At 42.1% G+C, this 24,271-nt stretch overlaps 1 protein-coding gene across 3 annotated transcripts in view; it reads right to left on the reverse strand.

The window, feature by feature from the left end:
* vps13b (vacuolar protein sorting 13 homolog B) overlaps window positions 1-24,271 on the reverse strand; it is a 379,425-nt gene that overhangs the window by 265,177 nt on the left and 89,977 nt on the right. For all 3 annotated transcript variants that reach the window (XM_030071613.1, XM_030071615.1, XM_030071614.1), the window contains 2 exons: window positions 9,396-9,530; window positions 8,368-8,547 (listed from right to left, as the gene is read on the reverse strand). In XM_030071613.1, coding sequence (XP_029927473.1) covers window positions 8,368-8,547; window positions 9,396-9,530 — 315 coding nt within the window. The remainder of the gene's footprint in view (window positions 1-8,367; window positions 8,548-9,395; window positions 9,531-24,271) is intronic.

Below are 24,271 nucleotides of genomic sequence, written 5' to 3' on the forward strand. Positions count from 1 at the left end.
GTTGCCTGGATGATTAAACAGTTTGCTAAGGAAGTTATAGGGTGCTTAAACAAATAAACAAATGGAATAGGCTCTCTTTGGGCCGATTTATGTACCTATATTAAATTTAATATAAAGTATGAATTGACTGTGAATTAGTCCAGCATCCATTTTAATTAGCATGCTGCAAAACTGGAAACTAAAAACACACACCATATAGCATGCTTTACACTGTGTATTTGCACACCTGAACACATTCTGTGTCTCCATCTTAACACCTGATAATGTGAATATTTGGTCATGGACACCTGTATATCTACTTCAGTCAGCAAATATATCAATGAATACACACTACTTTTGCTTCTCCATTGTCTGGATTCTTTGCAATACACCCCTCTGTGTTATATATTTGTATTGTGCATCTTCAATCTTCCTTGTCTTATTGTAATCTACATAATTTTCTTTGCCATGTTGTGACAACCTTCTTTCTCCAAGGGGACTGCTAGAGTTTCATCATATAATTTAATGATAGTTTTATTCATTCTCATAAACAACTAGCCCAGGGAAAGTGTTTCCTTTTGGTACAACCCTTCACACAGTGGTGTTGTGGCTTGGATCTTCACACAGAAAGGTAGCATTGTTTACTATACTACAGTAAACAATGCTACCTTTCTGTGTGGGAGGTCTTGAGTCAAAGGCAGAGAAAATACTGCAAGGGGAATCCGACATGAGTACAGACGCCACATTCTTGACAAACTGTCAGTTAAAAATCATTTCACCTAGGTGAACACTGCTTATTTAGAGAGCATCGGGGGCAAGAACAGCCAATACAAAAGTCTGCTGTGTAGAGACATGCAAAGGCATTGTTAGTGGCCCATACTGAGGCTTCACGGTTTGGTTTAACTCTGTCCACACTAAGTGGTGTACATTTGAAAATGTTTACATTCTCCACATTTTGCCCTTCCATTACATTACCTGCAAAACATCTACATCACCTGCAAAAGCAAGGCTGTTTGAAAACGCTCTTCAAAGTGTCTAGCATTGTGGATGGGGAAAATGCTAAATTTTAAAAATGCTGACGTTGGACTGTTCTGTGATCAAGAGTGTAGTCTAGTATGCTATTGCATACTAGTCGTGTGGATAGAAAACAAAAACCAAGACAGCGTTTTTAAATTCTACCCAGTTAATGTGGAGTGTTAGCTGAGATGTGCCTAATAGATCTTGTCAAAAATCCAAAGGTGGACAAAGGGTTAGCAAGATATTTTAAAATAAAACAAGGATGCTATGTTTTCCCTTTATTGAAAGGTAATAAAGTACCACCCTGTAATACTAGATATTCCAGTATTATTTTGTTGAGGTCCAACACCCCAAAAGTTCATACAAGACATTTCCTGGAACTCATATATGCATCATGTAGCCCTCCTAATCAAATTATGGTATTCACTATGAATTAAAATAAAGTTTGGGTCAGGTCTCAACAGTTCTAAAGCTGGCCACATCAATTAAAAGACGAGCTAAATAAATTGCCCATCTTGTTTTTCCACATGGGATCAAAATGCATTTCTACTACTGTTTTGCCTATGTCTACCAGCCAGAGGAGAAATTCAGGCCAGCAGCTTAAAGCCATCAAGTGGCTGCCTGAGACAAAGCCAGACTGTTGATTTAACACTCAGTGGAGTGAGTGAACACATGCTTAGAAAGGAGGGAAAAAGAGCATGATGGATGGATGGATGAAAGTACAGCAGGCCTTTGAAAGATTGTAATGGAAGAGGAGGAATGGAAGCTACCAAGGGACACCCAAAATTCACACCCTATCTATGGTGTCAGTCCAGCCCATCCAGGGGCTACAATTTCAGAGCAGGGCAGGCAGAGAGCATATGTGTGTTAAACACTGGCATATTTAAGGGTGTGTGCATCTATGTGCATGTATTTATGTGTGTGTGCATGCACAATTCATGCATATGCCTTTGTGTATGTGTGTGTTTGGGTGGAATGGCCTGATCAAAGTCAGGCAGCGCTTCATTCCCACCTGCTCTCATTAGTCTTTGGTTCTATAGGACAGAGGTACTGTAAGACCCCACCTGTCTCAGACTGACATAGACAGGCCACTTCTCTCAACACACACACACACACACACACACACACACACACACACACACACACACACACACACACACACACACGGCACTCTAGAGTACTGTAGTAGTGTGCACCCATTAAAACAAGATGCATACTATCCATGCACAAATACATGGAGTTTTTATAAAAATCACGCATCACTACAAAAAACTAAAATCAGTGACAGACTGCTATTATCATCAACTGTTTGTATTAACTAAAAAAATATTTGCAGTGATGAGTAATTCTGCAGACATGCACATGCGAAAAACACTGACATTTCTCACTAAGTACCAAAGGGAATATTTATATCTTACTAAAATAACTATGTTTGTGAAACATAGTAGATGAGCACTGAATAGTTTAATCACAACACCACATGAAAAGAGCCTGTTTAACACTATTAAACATGTAATCAAACTTGAACTAACCTCTGTGCACACAACCACAAATTCTGAAACATTCACTAATTTCCATCTGTCTAATCTAAGCACAGTAATGGGGGAGAAAACAGGTTTAAAATCTATTAGGAAACTAAATATGTTTAGTATTACGGCGGCCGGGGCATTCTCCAAGGATTAATTCCATGTAGCTTTCATAATCCCTTCCAATATGTTTAAATTAAGATTAAAGATCACTTTGTTCCCCTATTCCCACAGCTCCCAGGGTATGGTAGAGAGATCAAAACTGCAGGGCTTTATAGGGAACATCTTTAACATTTGCTCTGCTCTCAGTGCGCTTGATTAAATGTAACATTTTGAGATCCCAGAGTTCTGAGAAAAGCATAAATCATTGTCTCGCAGCTGCTGGCGTGCCTAGGGAAAACACATGCACTCCCTCACTCTCTCTCTCTTTCTCTTCTCTATGATCATAAAGCCCACCCGACCCGTCCGCTCCTCCTCCTCCTCCTCCTCCGGAGAAAGTCAGGATGGTTGAGGGTGGGGGGTGTGGGGGGAACACCTGCAGACCGCCAACTCGACCCTAAGTTCAGCATAAACCCCAGCTCCTCACACGCCCTCCTGCCCTCCACTCCCCCACATTAGCCCTGTCCAAGCCCCCCTTAGTCTTCTCCATCCATCAGTAGTGACAGGACCCAGCCAATCCAAGGAGGACACACAGACAGACAGCCAACTACTGTCCAAAATTATCAAGCTGTCTCTTGAGTAGCACTGATACTTTATAGTCAGTCTGACCCTTGAAGGTCAGCATGAATAACATGACCAAGGTTTTCTGGTCCTAGTGATCCTTGCGGCACTACTGTACTCTGTTAAATTCAGAAATAATTTATAGATCTAATACCATTCAGGGAATTGAGACTTCAATCCCAGTGTGTGCTGCAGCAGGATGACATCTCCCTGGCTCTCAGCCGGGCCCATGTGGAGGACTGACCGGTGCCCCTCCCACTCACACCCGGTCCAACCTGCCAACTGGGATCACTGCCTCAACCTGGGATGGCTTGAAAGCAATTACCACCATGCCTGGGCTTCACAAGCCTCACCCCTTCCTGTCTCTTGTTTTTCATTCCTTTTCTACTCCTTGCATTGCTTTTTTTTTTTCATCGCATTTAATAACAGCATTGATTTCTCATTACTCACTGTGTCATAACACAGAACACACACATGAATCATGTTTTGTTCTTATAAAAGGGTGAAAAAGAAAAAAAAAAGGTAAAACAGCTGGCTGTGGTGGTACGCTGTGACTACCAAAAAAATCAGATTGTTGCTGGGTCCATCGGGAATGACTGCTCAATCAGGAGAAGTCATCTGGGACTCTCATGTTGTAACACAAAGGGTTAACAGCGAAATATTAAATTATTATACGCCTTTGGATACATTAAAAAGGATGTTTCAAAGCAGCACTACACAGTTCTTTTTGTGATAAAACCCACGCCTTTAATTGTGTTTAATTTATTAGAATGTTCCAACCTCAGCTCTGTTAAATGAAAACACATCAGTCTGGATTTGCAGGAGTTTCTGCAAGTGTACAGGGACTCCCTCCAACCACCACCCCACCCCACCCTATCCCACTCTCTTCATTTTCTAAGTAAATTGGAATTTCGCTTTAATTCACTGGTAAACAATTAGACCGAAAACAGATGTCACTGGCCAGATCTGAAAGTGGCTCATCTCCTTGGTGAATTAACTTTTGCATGAGAAAGCCAGAATGAGCGAGGGGGGGTGGGTGAGAGAAAGAGAAAAAGATTAGAACATGTGTCAAAGTAGCCATTAAATGCTGGACAGCACATTCAATTATTTAGGCTTTCATTTTTTTTCAGTCCAATGAAACTTAACATTCCCAAATGTGCTTTGAGGTTGTTTTGCAAATGTTTCAGGCACACCACTGTATCAGATACAACGTCTGTCTGAGACTTGCTCATGTGTTTGTCTGCTAACTTCAAAACCAATGCCTACTAATCCAGATATATCAAAAGTGACCTCAGAGTTTAGGACCTTCCTGGGCTATGAAGAACAGAGAGAATGTAAGATGCGGAGGAATGGCTGCTGTGGTGACTTAAAGGATCCAGAGGTAAAATGCTGGTGATTTCCAGAGCTTGTGACATCCTTGAGGATATTAAACAGTACAGAGATAAGATACATGATCAGTGGAGAAACAATGCTGGCTTCACTTCCTCAACTTACAATCAACTACAGTCAGCAACAAACACACACTGATAATGCACACAGACATGAGGACTTCTGCATATTGTCCCACACCATGCAAATATACTCCATATTCAAACATAAATCCATATACAAGCTCAACAAAGTACATGCCGGTAGCTTGATGTTGATTACCAATAAGCTCTTCTCTCTTTCCTTAAATAAACATTATGCTTTGACAACTGGGTGGACAGATCCCACAGCACTGCTATGCTTTGCACTGCATCCCTACAAAAACCAGAAGCCACTGATCAAATGTAAAATAGAATATAAAAGTTGATTGTGGCTCATTATATCTTAATGTTTTCAGTATGTCTATGGTGTAAAGAGTTAGCTTTTCCTTTCCTCTCTCCCGCTCCTATGGTCGACGTATAATGATCACGTTTTAAGAATTCACTAAATGGAATCAACAGAGCCACATGGGACGAATAAAATGTGTTTGATGCCAGAGCCAAGTGCTTCAACAATTCAGAAATGTCATGATCACAAAACGTTGAGCCTCGTAGCCGGTCCTTTGGGAGAGAGGGGTGCAGCGCATTTAGAGCAGTGCTACCCCACCTTTAATCTCTGGCTGAGTGAGGCGTTGCATCCATCATTCAATTAACGCGGCATTAACAGGCTCCCACTGACCCTCTGGGTGACAGAGGGTGACGGGTGGGGGGGGACGGGTGACATGTGGACTGACCCACAGCTTTGATATAAGCCTTAGCACCATACAAAGCACCGGCTCACATGTGCTCGCACACACAAACGCCTATAAACAGATACATGCACAGAGCACAGACCAACTGAGCCAGCTCTTCCATCAGCAGTGTACTTGACACAATACAAAGACACACAACAGAGAGAGAGAGAGAGAGAGAGAGAGAGAGAGAGAGAGTGAGAGAGAGAGAGAGAGAGAGAGAAATGTTCCAGTCCCTTGGAATTGTTCTTGTCAACTCTGTCGCCCCCGTATTGACAGGTATATTGCAGATAAAAGAAAGCTTTTTGGCAGGAATACCATGTGTGTGTGTGTGTGTGTGTGTGTGTGTGTGTGTGTGTGTGTGTGTGTGTGTGTGTTTGTGTGTTGAGTGCATTTGCTCTTTTGAGGCAGTCTCTGTCGATTAGAAAAACAGCCCACCAAATCATAAGTCTGGGCTGAAAAAAATACTAAGACGTTTAGATAAAAATACTTGAATTGGTGTTTGTACATTCGTAATCTTTACCGCCAAACCTGATAAGGAAAAGTTTGGGTTTTTTTGTAATATTTATCAGGATTACTCCTGGGATAAAGTGACACATTAAGTTGTCATGCTTCTACCATCATGACGATGGTTGTAGAACCAGGAGAGCAACAAAGGGACAAAGATGTATGCAGAAATTTCAAAATGATGGAAGAGAGAGAAAGAAAGCAAGAGAGAAAGAAAGAAAAAGTGAAGGCCTCCACCATTCCACATCTGCTGGAGATATATGTACTGGTGGATACAAGACATCATCCCCTGCCGCTCCTCCATCATCTTCCTCTCCCCCCTCCTCTGCTTCCTCCCAGTCTTCTGGTTTTTGTTCAAATCAGGTTTTAATATTCAAAAATATGTACTGTCCTTATGAGCCATTGCTTTGCTGAAATAATATGCCCTCTAAATCAAAGTAATAGTCTGAGGCTGAGCACTAAATAGAATTTAACAGAGTTCCTAAAAATATCTATCTATGTCTGTGAGGCTGTAAAGGGTGGAACCATTAAATGCTTTTTTTCTTAAAAGTTACACTCAGGTCATTGCAACTTGTGGAAAACATATACAACGTCTATCCACGCCATGAGTTTCTGAGCAATAGAAGGTTTTCTTTACATTTACAATTTATAGTAGTCTTGGTGCTGTTTTCACAAGCAATGTGACAGTGACTGACTGGGTGATATTTAATAGCAATGGAATTCCTGGTTAGGGATGACCTCCCAAATCCACTCTCTCTAAACCGGTCTTATCTTCTTACCTCACTACACCTTAAGCTACAGCATTAGCTTCCCCTCAGTCTGAAACCACCTGAGGCCAGCTCTGTCTCCATCTCAACACTGACGTGTTTAAGGCCCCAGGCCTGACATGATTCAGGACCTGGCTTTGGGGTTTAAGTCAAGGCCACACGATGAATCTCCACAGCCCTGCATTAAAAGTGATGTACAGTTGTGGCTCTGAAGACAACTCAGAAGACTAATACTTGAGGCATATTGTTTTACATTGTCATCCCCAGGCTTCTCCTGTATCTGCTTTTAGCCGGAGGGGGTTGAAGGGAAAATGTCCCATAGTGAGAGCGGTGAAACTTGGAGAGACTCACTTTTCTTGAGGCTTTAAGAGACTTGTGAACAAGCAAAGGCCATGACAGCGGAGGGCCTGTCAAGTACATCTTCTTCCAGGGGTATCAATCTTCCACAGGAGCCCAGTAGGGCTGGCTGCCTGAGATCTGGTTAAGCGAACTAGTTGCAGCTGACATGGATGGGGATGCGGATCCACCAGGGAAGGCCAGTGATGACATACTGATATTCATGACCTCATTCATGTAGAAAAGGCCAACCACAGTATTGCCAAACTGGAACACTGGAGACCATATGGGTGAGGACATACCTGGCTGCTACTGTAGATATATATGGGACGCTCACAGTCATAGATATTCAGTGTCCAACATATTAAATCAAATAGTGTAGCTTTTGAATCTCAATCATATTTCTAGTATTTGAATAAGAGACGGTTAAACCTTGCTGTAGATAATTTACACTACCTCTCACTCCCACTCCCTCTCTGTAAACACACACATACGCACACTCACACAATCTCTCACTGACAACAGAAACCTAATCTGTGGTCTAAGGACACAATCACAAACTGCAACCTGACATCAGTGCAGCATTCAACAGCAATCCTCCAGTGGTTAGCTGTTGTTAGCCAGCTCAGCTTAGCTCAGCCCTGTGCTGACAGAGAGTAACTGCTGTTCAGAGCACACACGCTGCCTGCAAAGAGAAGCAGAGTTGCCAATCCCGCCTCAAGGATACCGGAGTGGAAAACACTTATCGGCTTTACTAAACAAATAAATGAAAAAGGGGCACTGCGTGACATTGTGGGAAGAAGGAAAATATGACAAGCTAAACAAGCTGAGAAACTTGCATTAGATCACCGATAAATGAGATGGAATATGGACTAGGAGTGCCCGTCAAAATCCAAACACCAAAACCACAACCGGAAAATGAGCTAAAAAATTGAAATATCAAAGAGGGAAAGCCTTGTGAAACACAGAGGTTGAGTAAGGAGAAGAAAGAAATTCCACCAGGGATCAATGTGCAAGGAGAAGAGAAGAGAAGAGAAGAGAAGAGAAGAGAAGAGAAGAGAAGAGAAGAGAAGAGAAGAGAAGAGAAGAGAAGAGAAGAGAAGAGAAGAGAAGAGAAGAGAAGAGAAGAGAAGAGAAGAGAAGAGGATGATTCATTCTTTGACAAATGGCACTTGGTTCTTTTAGGTGAAAGTGATTGTACAATGTGGGAAAACTGAAACCCAAGGGTTATCATCCCCAATATACATCCATCTCAAAGTGATCTGAATATAACATGAATAAAACGTATTGAGACCAAGAGGGATTCAGTGCTTTGTACCTGAGTTCCTGGAGTCGTCTCCTTGCTGAGGAACCTGAACAGAAAATGCCAGTAGGTCAGGGGCCAGAAGGGACTCAGGTTTGCGGATCTCATTAAGCCAGCGGCTCATATGGAGCTCCTTGGTGTCAGATGGACCCTGGATCAGAGGAACTAGCTTCTCCTTCACCCCCTCTGCTGAACCTGAGAGACAGAGAGTAAAATGACAATGAATACATTCCAAACTATACAGTGACCCCAGTCCAATTCAGTACTTCCTTTATTTGGTCTCTGCCAAACCTGAAAAAATAAGGTGAGGATGAGTTGCTAGAGATACAGCCAGAAAGGATATAAAAACAGATCAATATACTGTCAAGAGCTTGTCCCAAATGCTTTATACATGGGGGAGAACTTAGGTATATGCTAAACTGCACTGATCTTGGGGATGAAGGAGAAATAGACAATGAATTATTTCCAGGTTGCTGCCAATTCATACTCATTCCCTCAACTGTACTCAAGGAAGCAAGCAAATGGAAAGGATAGGCTGGATGAATGAAGCACCAGGTGCAAACTTGTCTATTATGATGACAAGCTATGAGAAGAAGAAACTCACAAGATATGAAAGGGTGCCTTTCCATGGAAGACCATAGATGTCAATTTTGAATTTTGAAATCATAAGAAAAATAAAACACCATTTCTATATTGAAAGCTGGAGTAGAGCTTGCAATCTGCCTGACATCATAAGATGATTACAGAGTGACCTTCTGAACTCTGAGCTATGACTCTAGCACCAATAACAAGGAGATTAACAGAGGCTATCCTTGCCATCAAAGACATGGCCTGAGCCCAATGACAGTCCCCCAGGAGAAAATAGTGACTGAATCACATAACTGGAGATAAATCAAGACAAAGATTGAGCGGGAGAGAGAGAGGAGGAGAGTATGGAGTATGTAAACGTATAAGAAGAAGAAAGTAAAAGAAGAGTCTAGTCAGGCTCACTCTCTCCCTCCTACACAGGCAGTAAAGTTTTAACAGGGCACAGCTGCACACACCTGGGGTCCTGGCGCACACTTTTACAGCTCCCACGGTTCCCGAGGCACATTTCACCGTCGCGCGGCTGCACAACTTCAGCTCCACATTCTGGACGGAGCCCTCAAGAGTCGGCGACAGGCTTGGAGATTTCACACCTAATAAAAAAAACAAAGCGAAAATGAAGTGCAGTCCAGCAGGTTTAAACACCGCTGCCGTGGCTTCGTTTAACACTTGATTGGCCTTTAATTATTCTTGACCCTGTTCTTTCCTCCCTTCAGTCTCTCCCACAGCTCTAAGAAACCAGATGCTCTTACGTACAGGTATCACCAAGGCCAGGCTGATTGCGGTGTGCTCATTTGTTAAATCTGCTCAGGTAGAGATGCTGGAGGTTCCCTCTGTTTCCAGGATGAATACTGGAGGGGGCTTTCCCTTTCCAGAGAAGCCACCTTGGTCTTAGCTTTGATTAACTTGTTGTTCTGTCTCTGTACTAGAGTAATGACTCTTCAAACAATAACATACTTATGTCTTGGAAACGATCCTGACAATACAGTTACGCCAATTTAGCTACAAAATGAGTGGAGACTTGAACAATCCCCAAAAGCTACAACCTAAAAAAACTCAACATTTTAAATAAGCATGCTGCCATTTACAAAGACACACCTTCGTCAGCACTTGACTGTTTTGTCTTGCCACTGATGTGAGATGCCGGTCCCAATTAAATGACTTTTTGTTGCGTATTTATCTGTGAGTACATGCTGACAGCATCTGGAGATTTATAGGGAGGTATTTTTTTATTTGATTGTATTTTTCATCACTCTGGATAGTTTCCACTGAAAATATTAACAGTATGCTGATGGGTTTTTGGACGCATTACAGCAAAATCCCAACATCCCAACATCACAGCCATGTTGTTTTAAAAAGGTGGCCAGGAAGGATATTAAAAGAGATAAAACCCCTTAAATTGTCAAGTGCTTGCTCTAAATGTTTTACAGGCTCCTAGTAAATCCATTTAGTTGAATGACTTAAACATTATAAGCGAAGTAACAGGGACTATTAAGAGTATGAGTAATAGGCCAATATAAAGGATATATCTTTCCAAAACAATATCCAATACAGTTATGCCTGTTTCCAGCTAAGTGTCAACTACAACTCACCTAACACCAGTGTTACATCACAGAGATCCACAACTGCTCTTCACTCTATGATTATTTCTCTTAATGGCAGCCTAGTGTGGAAGAACCTTCTGTATGCCATCTTTCCAAACTGAATCTGTGTGCACTGTGGCAAGGAGGGGGGGGATTACATGCTGCCATTATGATATGTCAATGTTATTTCTATGGTGAGAGGATATTTCAAACACATAACAGGAGGAGGAGGGAGAACGGCTGGACAGTGAAAAGATACTGTGGAGTTTCAGGGGTTCAGTGCCAAACCGCCTGTTGAGGGGAGAGAGAAGGATCCATCCACTGCATGCTACATTCTTCCAGTTAGCTGGCACTGTCTGAGGGAATCACATCAAACTCTTACATCACCTGTTCCAATAAGGCTTTACTTCTCAGAATAATCCCCCCCTTACAGAGACCGACAGACACAGCACTTCATTTCCTACAAGTGTCCACAGCACTTCTTGACTGGGTTTACAACTCGATGGTGCTTTTTTAAATCGAGTGCTGGCCCAGTAAAACAGTTTTCTCTTTTTTACAGTAAGCATAGGAGAGAGAAATATACACAGAGCAAGGCAGAAACACAGTAAGAGAAACAGCACCCACAGAAAAACAGGAAAGAGAGAACAAGCCAGCAAAAAGAGAAAAAGCATGAACGATGAAGTCATGATGAAAAAAATAATAATAAACTGGTTGAAGATGAGGGATGCCAGTGATTTAATGCCCGCTGGTGAGTTAGTAGGTATTATATTAATAACGTAGAGAGAACTAGTGGTACCGGAGAGGCCAGCCACTCTCTCTCCAGTTCATTACTCTGGAGAGGCCTCTGGAGCCCTACCAGACCTCTGCTGTTTTAAAAAAAACACCAGCAAACAGAGACAGGTCTGGACATCTAGGTTTTCATCCACTTTCACCTCTTCTTCTCTGCAATTTCTTCTCATTCTTTTTTTTTAAATTTTTTTCTTGTCCTCTACTTCCCCCGTTTTCTTGATTTGCCTCCAGTCTCTTCTCCTCTCCTCTCTAATAAACTCCTCTGTCTTTGCTTGAACAGATCACTCCATCATTGTTTCTTCTAACATCTCACCCACTTGAGCATTGCATAAATACAGGTATCTTTAGTTGTTTACATCTAAATGGCTCCTATTAAAATAATCAACTTGTTATTTTCATCTGACAACCTACATCCAAAAAAAAAAAAAAAAGAATACAGTGTTTTTGTTTGTAATGGCTAATCCTAATTATCTAACTGCTGTAACTAGGTGAAAGAGGAGGATGGAGGGATAGAAGTAGATACACATAGAGGATGGTTAACTGGTGGAATTACACGCAATTGTAAAAATTGTTTGAGTCTGGCTGAGAAGGAGGGGTCATGGGGGTGGGAGTGGGGGTGGGGTATACAGGATGAAATTTGTCCAAAAAGTTTCCCTAACCACTGACTTCCCCCCTCTCCTTCAGACAAATTACCCAGCAACCTCTTCACCTGCCGTCTGAGAGGCCCTCTAACAGTCCAGATGGAAGATGGGAACGTTAATAACCCTCTTTCAGTCTCCCTGCTTACCACTTAATCTGCCTATCTGCAGGTCAAACAGAGCAATGATGTCTGTGGGCTTGGTTGTCTGTCTATCTACCAGTTTCTCCTTCTCTAAGACAAAGGTTCCTAACTATTTCACGAATGCTATGGTACAGTACTACATGTAGCACAGCACATACATAAACCTTAGTGCAATCATTGTAAACAAAATAAGACTACGGTGAATACAACTGGTAGCCTCAATTTCATGCCATTGATAATGTTGGTGCTAGTGTCTCTAAACATTTTTACCTAGTAATTTTTTAGTAACAGGGAAGTAATTTTTCCCTCAACCTTTGACTCTTTATACTAACTGCCATTTGCCAGGTTGTGGGAAACTTGGAAAGATTTATCTCTACTTGCACTGAAAGAACAGCATCCTCCTCCTGTTTTGAGTTGTAAATGAATCCCTCTGTGCCATAAAGCAATCCTTGTCTTCTTTGTTTATGGTATTGAATGCCTATAAATTAATGTGGTCATAATTTATTGATGCTAAAATGCTATAAGTAACACAAATCCTGTGTAGTCCCACAACTCATTTAGGGAAATGCTGTAAATCCTTAATTATCAGTTTATTAGACTGTAATCTCAGCTCTGTGGTTAGCTCAGCTCTCAGCACTCAACTCTCCCTTGTTGATCAGCAGCTTAAAGCTCTTCTATGAAGCACAGTAATACTTGGTACCTTGGTTTGCGGAGCAGAATTAGCAACAAAACCTCTGTGATCAATTATAGCTCATAGCATATCCCATAAACGCATAGAAGCACTGATGATACAACAATATACTTTATTATTAAATGTCAGAGTATGGGCTGTCTTGTGATTATATAAAATATTTAGACATTAACTGCATATTGCAAAACACTGTGCAAATACACATGACCAGAACTCTGTCTCTCTAGCACCAAAAAAACTCAAAAGGTAAATTCCATGCTGATTTACATCAAGTGACTTTTATTTGTATATGTGAAGAGAACTGTGATTAGATTTTTACAATAATACAGCTTTTTCTGATTGGACAGCACTTAGGGAGGAACAGCCACAATCTATAGAATATAATTTTCTCAAATCCTACACATTTTCATAAATTTTGACAGCGTACACATACAAGTACCTCAACCTTGATCGATTGACTAGGATTGCCTCTTGATGCCAACAGCCTTGTGATCATTTGTGTGCTCTTTCTAAGTAAGGACCAAACCAGAATTAGGCCCAGAGTCAAATCTAGTATAAACCTGGTATAAAGCTCGAGAAGCCAGGTACAATGTTTATAATTTTTTTTTTTAAACGTCTATCATTCTCGTCACTCCAGTCTAGACCCTATCTTATTTGTCCAAGTGTTCCAGATGAATGGGATTTCTCAACAGAAACCACTGTATAGAAATACCACTGCAATGAAATACCATACGGACCATCTGTATAGAGGCACATATGTGCAAACTCTCTCTCTCTCTCTCTCTCTCTCTCTCACAGAGAGAGAGAGAAAGAGAGAGTGAGGGAGGGAAGGAGGAAGAGAGAAAGAAAAAGAGAGTGAGAGAGAGAGAGAGAGAGAGAGAGAGAGAGAGAGAGAGAGAGAGAGAGAGAGAGAGAGAGAGAGAGAGAGAGAGAGATTTTCCATCATGTCAGTAGAGCCTACAGGCAAATACCCCAAACCTAGTTTTGCTGGTTCTAGTTTTGGTGATATTTGAAGTGACCCCTACCTGGAAACAATATACACATATTGATCATAAAAAGTCACAATGCCAGACATTTCATGATATTATTGAGTGTGTCTCAGTGCACCTCAAAAACACCTGAACAGTTCTCAGGAGAAAATGGGCCCCCCTCCAAAGACCACAGCCAGGAGAATGGAGAATGCATATCCAGATCCAGGGAACATTTGGCCCTTTTCAAGAACAGCTCTGAAGGAAAAATGAGCACAACAGTGATGAGTGGGCTTCCTCAAAGACTGACTGGTCTCTTGAGTCATTCATTCTTACTGCAGAAGATGGAGATGTTAAAAGACCGAGCCAGTCTGGAACATGACAGAGGCCATTCCTCTAAATCTGCTGCTCTTTAATAAATGGCACTAGGAGTATCACGATAACATATCCCCTTGCCCACATAGGCATCCTAAAGGGCAGCATGCACCTGCTGATGTGGGGACCTCTGGACAATGCTTTGGCCAGCTGTTGGACTATAAAAAGTGGGGTGCACAGGAAGAAGGAAAAAAACACAAGAGCTAGTTTGTAGACTTGGACTGGTGATGGTATTCAGCTTTGAATGAGTGTATATGTGTAACATGCATGAGTGTTTCAATCAGCCAAGTGTATGTGCATATGTGTGTTTGTGAGTGAGTGAGTGAGCAAGTAACTGACTGAAGGAGTGAGTGAGCGAGCGAGGTACTGCTATTTGTCGCGCTCAGGCAGGTGGAGGGAGTACATAAACACACAGCTAGAGGCCAGAGGGTAAGGCGCTCCATCAAACACTCTCAGAGCAACCATGGGCAGCTGGATTTGCCATCCTGAACACCCACTGGACAAAGAGAGGGAGTGGGAGAAACGGAGGGAAGGAAAGAGGGAATGGGAGGAATAAAAAAGACTAGTGGGAGAAGGATAAGAAAATGTAGTAAACAAACTCAGAAGAACAGTTGGAAAGACAAAACATTCAAAGAAAGAAAAAAAGAATTACAGAAACAAATAAAGAAATAAAGAAATGAACAAAGAAATAAACAAAGATAGGATAGGATAGGGTAGGATTGGATAGGATAGGATAGGATAGGGTAGGGCAGGGTAGGGCAGGGTAGGGTAGGGTAGGGTAGGATAGGATAGGATAGGATAGGATAGGATAGGATAGGGTAGGACAGGACAGTGAAAAAGAGGAAAGACAAAGATCACACTGATGAGGCAGTAGGGGATGTAGACCCAACATTTTTGCACCAAGCTCTGCATACCTCAGTAGTTGGGTAATTTACGTGTGTGTGTGTATGTGTGTGTGTGTGTGTGTGTGTGTGTGTGTGTGTGTGTGTTACAGGACACCTGCACTTTTGAAAGCCATGTTTTTCACATTCCAGTGTGTCCTGCTCTCACTCCTTTATGGAACAGTATGGGAAAATACTCCATGCTCTAAAGCCGGACCAATGTGAGTCTACAATCCGAAACAAGAAGCACAATGTTTTCATTAGCCTATATTTCATTAAAAAGCTGTGATAACACCTCAGAAATAATAAGCTTTTCCACAACAATCATTTCCAGTGGTATGAAAACCTAAACTTGAGGGGCACAAGGATAAAGGTTTAGTTTTTTTTTTTTTTTTTTAGGAATAAAGCCTGGATATTCACACGGGAACCCTGAAATCCTATAAGATGAAGAAGGGGAAAGCAGAAGGCCTCCTCTCTGTGTGAAAGGGCTTTTAATGTCTGTTCTGGCACTTCAGGAAGCAGTCAGTGGAGCTATTAAATGCTGATGCAGAACCAGTAACTGTCTCTACTGCTAGAGGAGAGGCCAAGGTATAAAGAGAACAAAATCTGGCACTGTGCCATGCCAACTTTGAGGCTCACAGGAACACAGGTTGATCCAGAAAAGAAAGTAGGAGGTAAACAGTCATGTACGGAGACAGGCAGAACCCGTACCTATCTTTTAATACAATAGAAAATACAATGGATGGGTAATAGTGTTGAGCGTTAGGCAAAATCAGTAAGAATAAGCGATCCAGAGTGCGATGGTGGCTTACAGCATAGACCATGTACCATGTAATACTAAGGCTAAGCCTGGGTTCAAATCCAGGGCACACCCTTTGTAGCGATCCATCACAGTTCCAACTAACATGACCTGAATCTCTCGTTATTTAAAAAAATAGCCTAGTGCAAGACCCTGAAATGGAGAAACACATGAAGAAACAAAATTATGATCAAAATAATGAAACTGTTGTTTAGAGCCAACAGAAAAGGCACAACCACAGCCAAGATTTCCTAGACTCCTCCACAGGTTGTGCCAGTTTTGAGTGTCTAGAGCTACTAAGAATTTACTGTGACGTGATCATTCTTAGTGGCACAGCCAGCTGGTCTCATAAGATCAAATTAGTTTGACTAGTGAAAGCAGTCTGGCCACTCTCCAACCAAAGAATCTGGTTAAAACCAAAAAATGGTCAGACAAATCAGCGCCCTTTGAGGAACTTCAGGCATGGTTTGGGCAATGATGATGAGAAGCCACAGTGCACTGTGGTTTCTCATGTCTTCTCAGTGCACAAAAATGGTAAGAATCATGTATCAACATATTACCAAGCTAGCAGCATGCTAACTAAAATGCCCACTCACTTTTGCTTCAACCGTTGCTGCTGCATGTTTAGTTCTGGCGTTGACATAAGACATTAGTTTGATTCGACAGTTAGCTAATGAATGACAGATGGTTGATCCAATCACCTGCTGTGTATTTTTGTAATCACTCATTGCTGCCACCCCTTTCCCAAATGGTTTGAATCCAATGGTGCCCACACTGTGTTTCGTGCAGTTAACAACGGCAACAAAATCACAGTAAGGTGGTGCCAGGCTTGATTACCGTATTTCACCAATTAATAGCCCGGGCGTTTAATATGCAAAATCAACTTGGACCCCAGTCATTTAAAAGAACCAGGCGGCTAGTCACTGCAGGCCTTTATTTATTTTTACACAGACCTGCACCAGGCCATTATTGTGATAACAGCTACTGTCCAACATATTTTTTAGTACAAAAGTACTGTAAGGCATAAGGTAAACATATTTGTACATACAAACATAGTGCAAACCGCTCGCGCTGCGAGTCGCTCCCTCTGACACTTCCGTTTTCTGTCAATATAAGAGTTAGTCGGTTTACTTAAGATTACGGTACACCCTTTTTTCTAACGTTAGCTAGCTCTCTTATATTGACAGAAAACGGAGGCGCCGCACAGTTATTGTGCAGCTAACTGTTTACTTCTGCAAAAATAAGGTGAATAGCCTTATTTTGGGTTTACCTCAATATAATGCAAATAATCGCCCCGGCGGTTATTCGGGTGGGCGTTTAATACGCAAAATGGGTGCAGACCCCAGGCATTTAAAAGAACCAGGCGGCTATTTGTGGCTGGGCGATTAAATGGTGAAATACTGTATTTATTTCTTGACTGCTAGCAATTAGACTATAATTTAATGTGTAAAAATGTAAGTAAGGCAAATGTCCCAAAGCAGCTAGAACACTGATAGAAAAACTAGTCATAGACAAGTCAGGTAGGCTGAATGCAGCCAGCTGAGCCACTAAGGGCTGACACAGAAACAATAACTGTTTCTCCTGAGTCAGGAGGGGCTTAAGTAGATGCATACAGTAGGAGCAGGAGGTCTGCTGGCACCTTGCCCAGCACTGACAGACAGCAAAAAGACAGACACAGGCAAAGAGATTGGGATAGCGATATAGACAAAGTGATCCAGTAGTGGTTTGTCCTGCATTAAGCAGAATCTAAGGATTAAGCAATGAGACTGGCAGTGGGCAGACTGAAGTAACAGGAGAGGCTATCAGTCCTATCAAGAAATATTTTATCTAATAGTACAAAATTATTCTTTAGGCATGTACTATAATCAAGACCTTTTTGGATGTGTAAAGATTCCTTTAAGAATGCATGATCACACATTTTTTAAAAGATCTTTCTAAATTTTAAAGAATTAACTACATTAAAATAATAATGTGCAGTGTATTTTGCTACATCTCTATCTGCAACTGATGGTAGTTGTCATTTAAAACTGGTGCTGGTAGTGGTTGCTGCCTAAAGAGGTCTTGGTAGAGAGACAGTGCTAGTAGTAGCGGACAACCTCCGCTACTACCAGTGCCCTGGTAGTAGCGGAGGTTGGGGTCTAATTTCCATGATTGCCATTCCCTCCAGGTGCTGCCTGCCTTTCTTTCTGTCTACCCACTAAAACAGTGACACATGTTCTCCACTCATTCAAACCCTGGTTCTCTCTGCCACCGAATTACCACAATTAAGGAGTCTTCATGCGGAAGCAATTTGGCCAACACTAATGGGCCTAGGCCATGGGGTTTGGGAAACACAGGAGGAGGGGGAAAGAGGGAAAGAGAAGGAGACGCAGAGTGAAAGAGAGAAAGAGTTATAGTGCAACAAGTGAGAAAGGGAGAGACAGACGTGTGTTGAGTGATAGAGAAACATGTACAGTGACGTAGAGAATTCCCGCTTCGCCACTTGTAAGGAGGCGATTAGCCAGTGGTGAGATAGGCCATTAAAACACAGTTCTGGATGAGAGGGCCTGCCTCTCAATCTCCTGTAGCCCCAGCCTAATGCTGCCCTGACACATTTGGTTAGCATAAGAAACAGGGGCATTCTGGCTTTGAAGCAGCTGCCAGGGTGGAATGCCAGTGTGGTTCCACCATGAGAGAGATGCTCGAAACAACAGACCGCAGCTAATGACACTAAACCAGCCCCTCCGTCGCTGAAATGTAACTCTGGATTACTGGTCTCTTCGTTTCTGACTCTCAAAATGTCTCTGACTCTAACTCACTCTCACTTGTTTTCAGTTTTTTTCTCTCCTCTTTTCTCTGTAAGTCTTTACAGAAGAGAAGAAAAGAAAAACGCCACAGAACGTTTTTGTTTATCAATAATCCACTGAAATCAATATTTATGCCCCAGCTTTAGAGGGGCTGACTGTGTCTGTGTGTGGTGGTAGCCAAGACGTGACTTGGGGTTTGGTGCTGCCGAGGCACTTCAATGGGAGTTGCAGTGGAAATTTATGGCCTTGTGACGTGGAGCTATGTGCTCAGTCGGCATTAGCCGCTACCCTTAGATAATACAGTTGGTTCACAGCAGGGAGCCAGCTCTGCAGACACTACCAGATGAAATAAATACAAACAGATTTATTTGGGATGTCACTGATTCAGGGCTTAAAACATTCAGTGCAGTCTGCTGTGGTGTGGATGCTATAAAGCCTGTTCTGCTTACATCTCATTTCATGCCCCAGTGACGCTCTCCCCTTGAAGTCTAATTGGCGACCATCATTTCTCCATGAGAAGTGGTGAGAAGCTTTCGACTTCAACATGTCTAACATTACCATATATTATGTAGTGCTCTATATAATATATCCCTAATCGCCCTCATTCTGTGCACCTATAACAACAAAACTTTGGTATGAAAGCAAAGGCTTGTGCTAATTTGACCTTCCCAGTTAAACCTCATTTTCATGCTTACGTTATGCTTCTGGCCTGTTGTTCTTCTGCTTGGTGATTTCATGTAATTGCATTGATTATTTTCCTCATTTAATTAATGTCACAGTTAATGTGTTGTAATAGCATCTTAACATTTACTCTATTCAGAATGAGCGATACATCTGAAAATGCAGAGACTTAAAAGTATAATACACAATTTTTTTTTTTCTCATTCATATTTTGGCATGTCTCACTTTGTTTAACACGTTACCAATTAATAACCCACTGGATGGGCCTACAAGACCGTCCCACCATTGTGTTGTTTCATAAAACATCATCACAGGGGGTTTTCATATCATATTCCCATTTTATTCTCCACAGGGGAGATAAATCTAGCGTTCAAGGTCAGAATGACATCAGCTAAACATCAAACAAAGTTATTCTCTACTTGCGCTTAGCCAGCTAACTAATATGCTATGCTGTTCTACTAACCATGCCAGCCAGCTCTCTAAAAATCATCATAGATCTTTGCGATCAACAAAAGATCTGAGTGCTATTCTGTGCCAATGCTATATTGGATTTAGTGGTAGGAAAGATGCCTCTGAGAAACCCATCACAGATAAAAGGTTGGATGTGGAACCCAAGCTCCTAGATCCTGTACTGGGATCATCACGGTTCTCCAACATGCCTGGAATCACATCTTATTTCCCATGACAGAAAAGTGGGCTACCATTCAAAGCAACAGCAAAGAGAAAATCCTTGGCGCGCTCTCAGTTGACTTCTGATTTCTTTTAAATATCATCTTTCGCCAGGAGCCTGCGGACGGTGTGAGGAAAGGGGGAATGATGAATGGAGAATGATGGCGAGAAATGACAAGCCTGATGTCCCCTGATGTGTGCCTGACGTCACTCACCACAAGGGGTGTGTATGTGTGTGCATGAGAGAGTGAGTGCAAGTGTATGCAAGGGGCAGAAAGAATATGGTTGATGGAGAAGCACACATCAGGCTCTTCATATGCCCCTCTCCCTAAAAATATATAAATATCCATGTAATCACATGTCCAAATGTGGGACAAGGCAACACAACAAATTTCTGTTTTCCATCGACTCCGTTGGCTTCTCTCATTAGCTCCAGCCTGAAGTGAGAGACAGAAAGAGCAGAGAGCTCCAGGAAGACAAAAGAAAAGGGGAAGGCCTGAGTCTGGATTGATTTAAAACATCATCATGATCTGCCAGAAGTGGAGTGAGGGCCGTCTGTGGCTCATTGAAGTTTTCATTGACAAGAACCGTCTCAAGTTCCATCCGAGATTTATTTATCAGTTCTCTGATGCTGACACGATGTGTTTTTAATGTCAGAAATAAGGTTGCATACGGATGAAAAAGCCCACTCTCTTTCCTCTCCGTCTTGCTTTCTTGCTGCCCTGATGTCAATTCGTGAAGCGGACAAGCAGACAGGCAGAAATTCCTCCCAAACCAATAAGTTACCTCTTCAAAGACGTACAGATACTTGAGTGAGAGGCCAGGCCACGTTGAAACAGACATCTCAGGGTTTTCATTACTCTTCCCGTCTCTTTACTGACATTTGTGACAACCACAGACCATGAAGAAAGGCTCTTGTCCTCCCTTCTATCACTTTCTTTGTGGAACAATAAAACAGAGCATCAAAATAATCTCCATGAGCTAAGTGTATGAGCCTGTTATGTGACAGAGCAAAGCTGCATGTTCCTCTGGCTTGTCTTGAGTAATAGATGGAGAACATTAAGGTTGTGTGTAAGGAGGCCATGTCAGCCAAATCTGCACAGGAAAACAGTGGAAAAATGAGTGGAGTGTAACCTCCCCTGTTCAGTCTCAAAGCCAGGGCTATGTTACCAACAGCTGCTTAGTGGCAAAGAGAGAGAAAAAGAACGGAGGGGGGTGTAAAGGAAGGAGAGGGAAAGATAGATGAGTAAGTTCAGTGTCCAGACAGCATAAAACACACAACATACCAGGTATCAGCTTACCGAAGTGACAAAGTAATATGAAAATGGACACTTTTTCCCTTCCAATAACAGGACGGCTATTATCGACACTTATTGTGCTACGGCATCACAGGGGGATTTGCGTCAGCCCCGTACTCCTGAAGGCAGCTAGATCACAGGGACGTGAAGTGCTGGCTGTGACAGCAACAGCCTTTTTCATGCAGTGCAAAAATGCGTAAAAACTGTTGTTGACATGGCCCTCTAAGAGATCCCATTTGTTTCCAAGCAATGGGAAATATCAGTGTGAAGAAAAGTATAAATAAGTCTCCCTGACATAACCTTGATCAGTCTCAGCTCTTTTTTCCTCTCTTTTCTCTCTATTTTTCTCCTGTCCGCCCATCCCCCCATTTTATGTGCAGGGGGAACTTGTAAAAACAAAAGGCTTGTTTTAATAATGATACTGTTATGAGTGAGAGCACAAGTCCCGGACTATTATTATCAACATTCCTCTAGCTGCAATGCAATGAGAATACAGGCCCACTGTATCCAAACATTCTTGCCATCACTTGCCTTAAATGGGATCATATGCTGTGAATTCATGATTGCATATGGGATTTGCTGAAGAGATGGGGGTGTAAAAGCATATCTGTGCATGTGTTCATGTGTATTTCCTTCAGAATTCATGTGTATGTGTGTGTGTGTGTGTGTGTGTGTGTGTGTGTGTGTATCTAACCTGACATTCAGTTAGGTGCCAAAGGTGGGTTTAATAAAGGCAGAGCATGCAAGCCAATGATCCATTGGTGTTTGTTAACTTTTTCCCTTCACACCAACACTGACACACACCTCCACTTTCTGTGTCCATACCTGGCCTTGCTCCAAACACTGACATCTGGGCACGATGGTCAAACCCACATTCTCAATCTCCTTCGTTTTTTTTTTCTTTCTTCCTCTTTTTCATTCTATGCTCTCTCTCTCCCCCTCTCTCTCTCCCTCTCTCTCTCTCCCCCTCTCTCTCTCTCTCTCTCTCTCTCTCCCTCTCTCTCCCTCTACCCCCTGTATTTGTCATGCTAAAGTTATGTCACACCTCATATATCACCCTGCAATCATCTAAAGCAGGTCTGGTGTCCACCATTGACCAACTTCTAGCAGACCTGGGCAGGCCCACCTTCTCACCTCCACCCCCTCTCTTTCTTTTGGTCTCACCCCACTTCCTCACTCACCCTGGACCACCACAGTGAGGCCAGAGGACCAGCTGCAGGGGCTACATGAGGGTCAAATACATCATCAATTGAAATTCCCTTGACTTTTATTTTTGTCTGTTTAAGTTACTTTGACCTTCAGTCATTTAAAATGTAACCCATTGAATGACAACAACATTAGGGAGCAAATCCAAGGACAAAATTTATGCAAAAGATATTTGAAAATATATTTAGAGTTAGAGCTGGGAATCTTTGGCCACCTAACGATTCGATTCAATTACGATTATGAGGGCAACAATGCAATTATAAATCGATTATCAATGCATCTTGATGCATATTTTTGTGAATGTCACTGAATCATTTTTTGCATAATTTTTCAGACAATTTGTTTTTTTTTACTGTGCGACAACTAAAACAAGGTGTGAGAGAGCATGGCCTAAATAAGTGGGTCGGGTACATTATTTTAATGTATTATTATCAGTGCCGACTCTGCCTATGCTGGTGCCCTAGGCGAAAATACTCCCTTACGCCCTTCCATGCTACTACTACGGTCGGGTTGGTTGAAAACATCGGGTGAGCGCAGGTCATTTCTAAGTGTACCCGCGCACCACTGGCATGTATGCACACATGTCTGTGTGTGTATGTGTGTGTGTGTGTGAACAGGAATGACAGGGAGAAGGAGTGCTATGCAGAGATGAATGAATGAGATGATATTTATATTTCAAAACTGCATTGGAAGGAAAAAAAAGCGGAATCAATTTGTGGCGCTTGGTGTTGATTGTGTTACATGTGCCACACATTGGGCAAAATATTTCAGTGTTGTGAGACATAACTTACACACTGTTTGGCTCTTATCCAGGTCTTTTGTCCCTTCCTCTTCATAAAATCTGAAATGTTTCCAAACATTCGCTTTTAATGCAGAGGGTGCCGGTTTGATGTTTCTTTCAGCTTGTTCAGCTTCAGTTCTTCACGTGAGTTTTCTGATGTGTGCGTTGTGTGTTTTCTGTTGTCTGCGTCTGTAATTGCAGCGGCTGGACGCTGCTCTCTTACACTTACACTGCGATTTTTTTCCGCGATGTAACTGCCAGGCTAGACGCTGCTCATATACTTCAGTTCTGCATTTTTAAAATCATTTCATAAGCATCGATTATTGATATTAATGCATTGATGCCGGCTCGCCCATGTCCGCATTGCGATGCATCTAAAAATCGATTTTTTTCTCCCACCTCTATTTAGAGCCAGCATACGAGGTACACTAAACACAGATAATGTTTCCCAGAACTTTCCTCATGGTGTTTGGTTTGGGGCCCATTTAAGTATTCTGTGCTAAAGCTTCCAATCAGGGATGCATAACCACTTGTTTATTGATTCCCTTCTTGACTGCTTATTTTTTGAGGATTTACAATATCATAAAATAGAAAATACCCCTTTATTGTGCATTTAAAGTCCCTGAACTGGTAGGATTTCCAGTATAGGTTCCGGGGTGGTTTCTTTAGGGAAGACAGGGACTGCTGCAGTGTTAGGGAGAACCCTTCTAATCCTTAAAAAAAAAAAAAAAAACAGCTTGTTTTGAATGAGAGAAAAATCACTATCAGAGTTAGGCTTACTGCATCTGTCACTCTAATATGGCTCAGAAATCAAAACCATTCCTACTCAAGAGTATTTCAGCTCATTGAGAACTCCTTGTGGTGAATATCAATGATCTTTGAGTCAGATGTTACCCAGCTACAACTCCCATTCACGCAAAGTACAGAGAGGAGAAAAAAGAAGAAGAAAAAACACAGGCTACGTAGCATTTCCACCGCTGGCCGTGTATAAAAGGAATGGACAGGCCAAATCATCCATCTTTTATAATGAGTTGTCTGCAGTTCCT

Source organism: Myripristis murdjan, chromosome 16, assembly GCF_902150065.1.
Source record: "Myripristis murdjan chromosome 16, fMyrMur1.1, whole genome shotgun sequence".
Classification (NCBI taxonomy): Eukaryota; Metazoa; Chordata; class Actinopteri; order Holocentriformes; family Holocentridae; genus Myripristis; species Myripristis murdjan.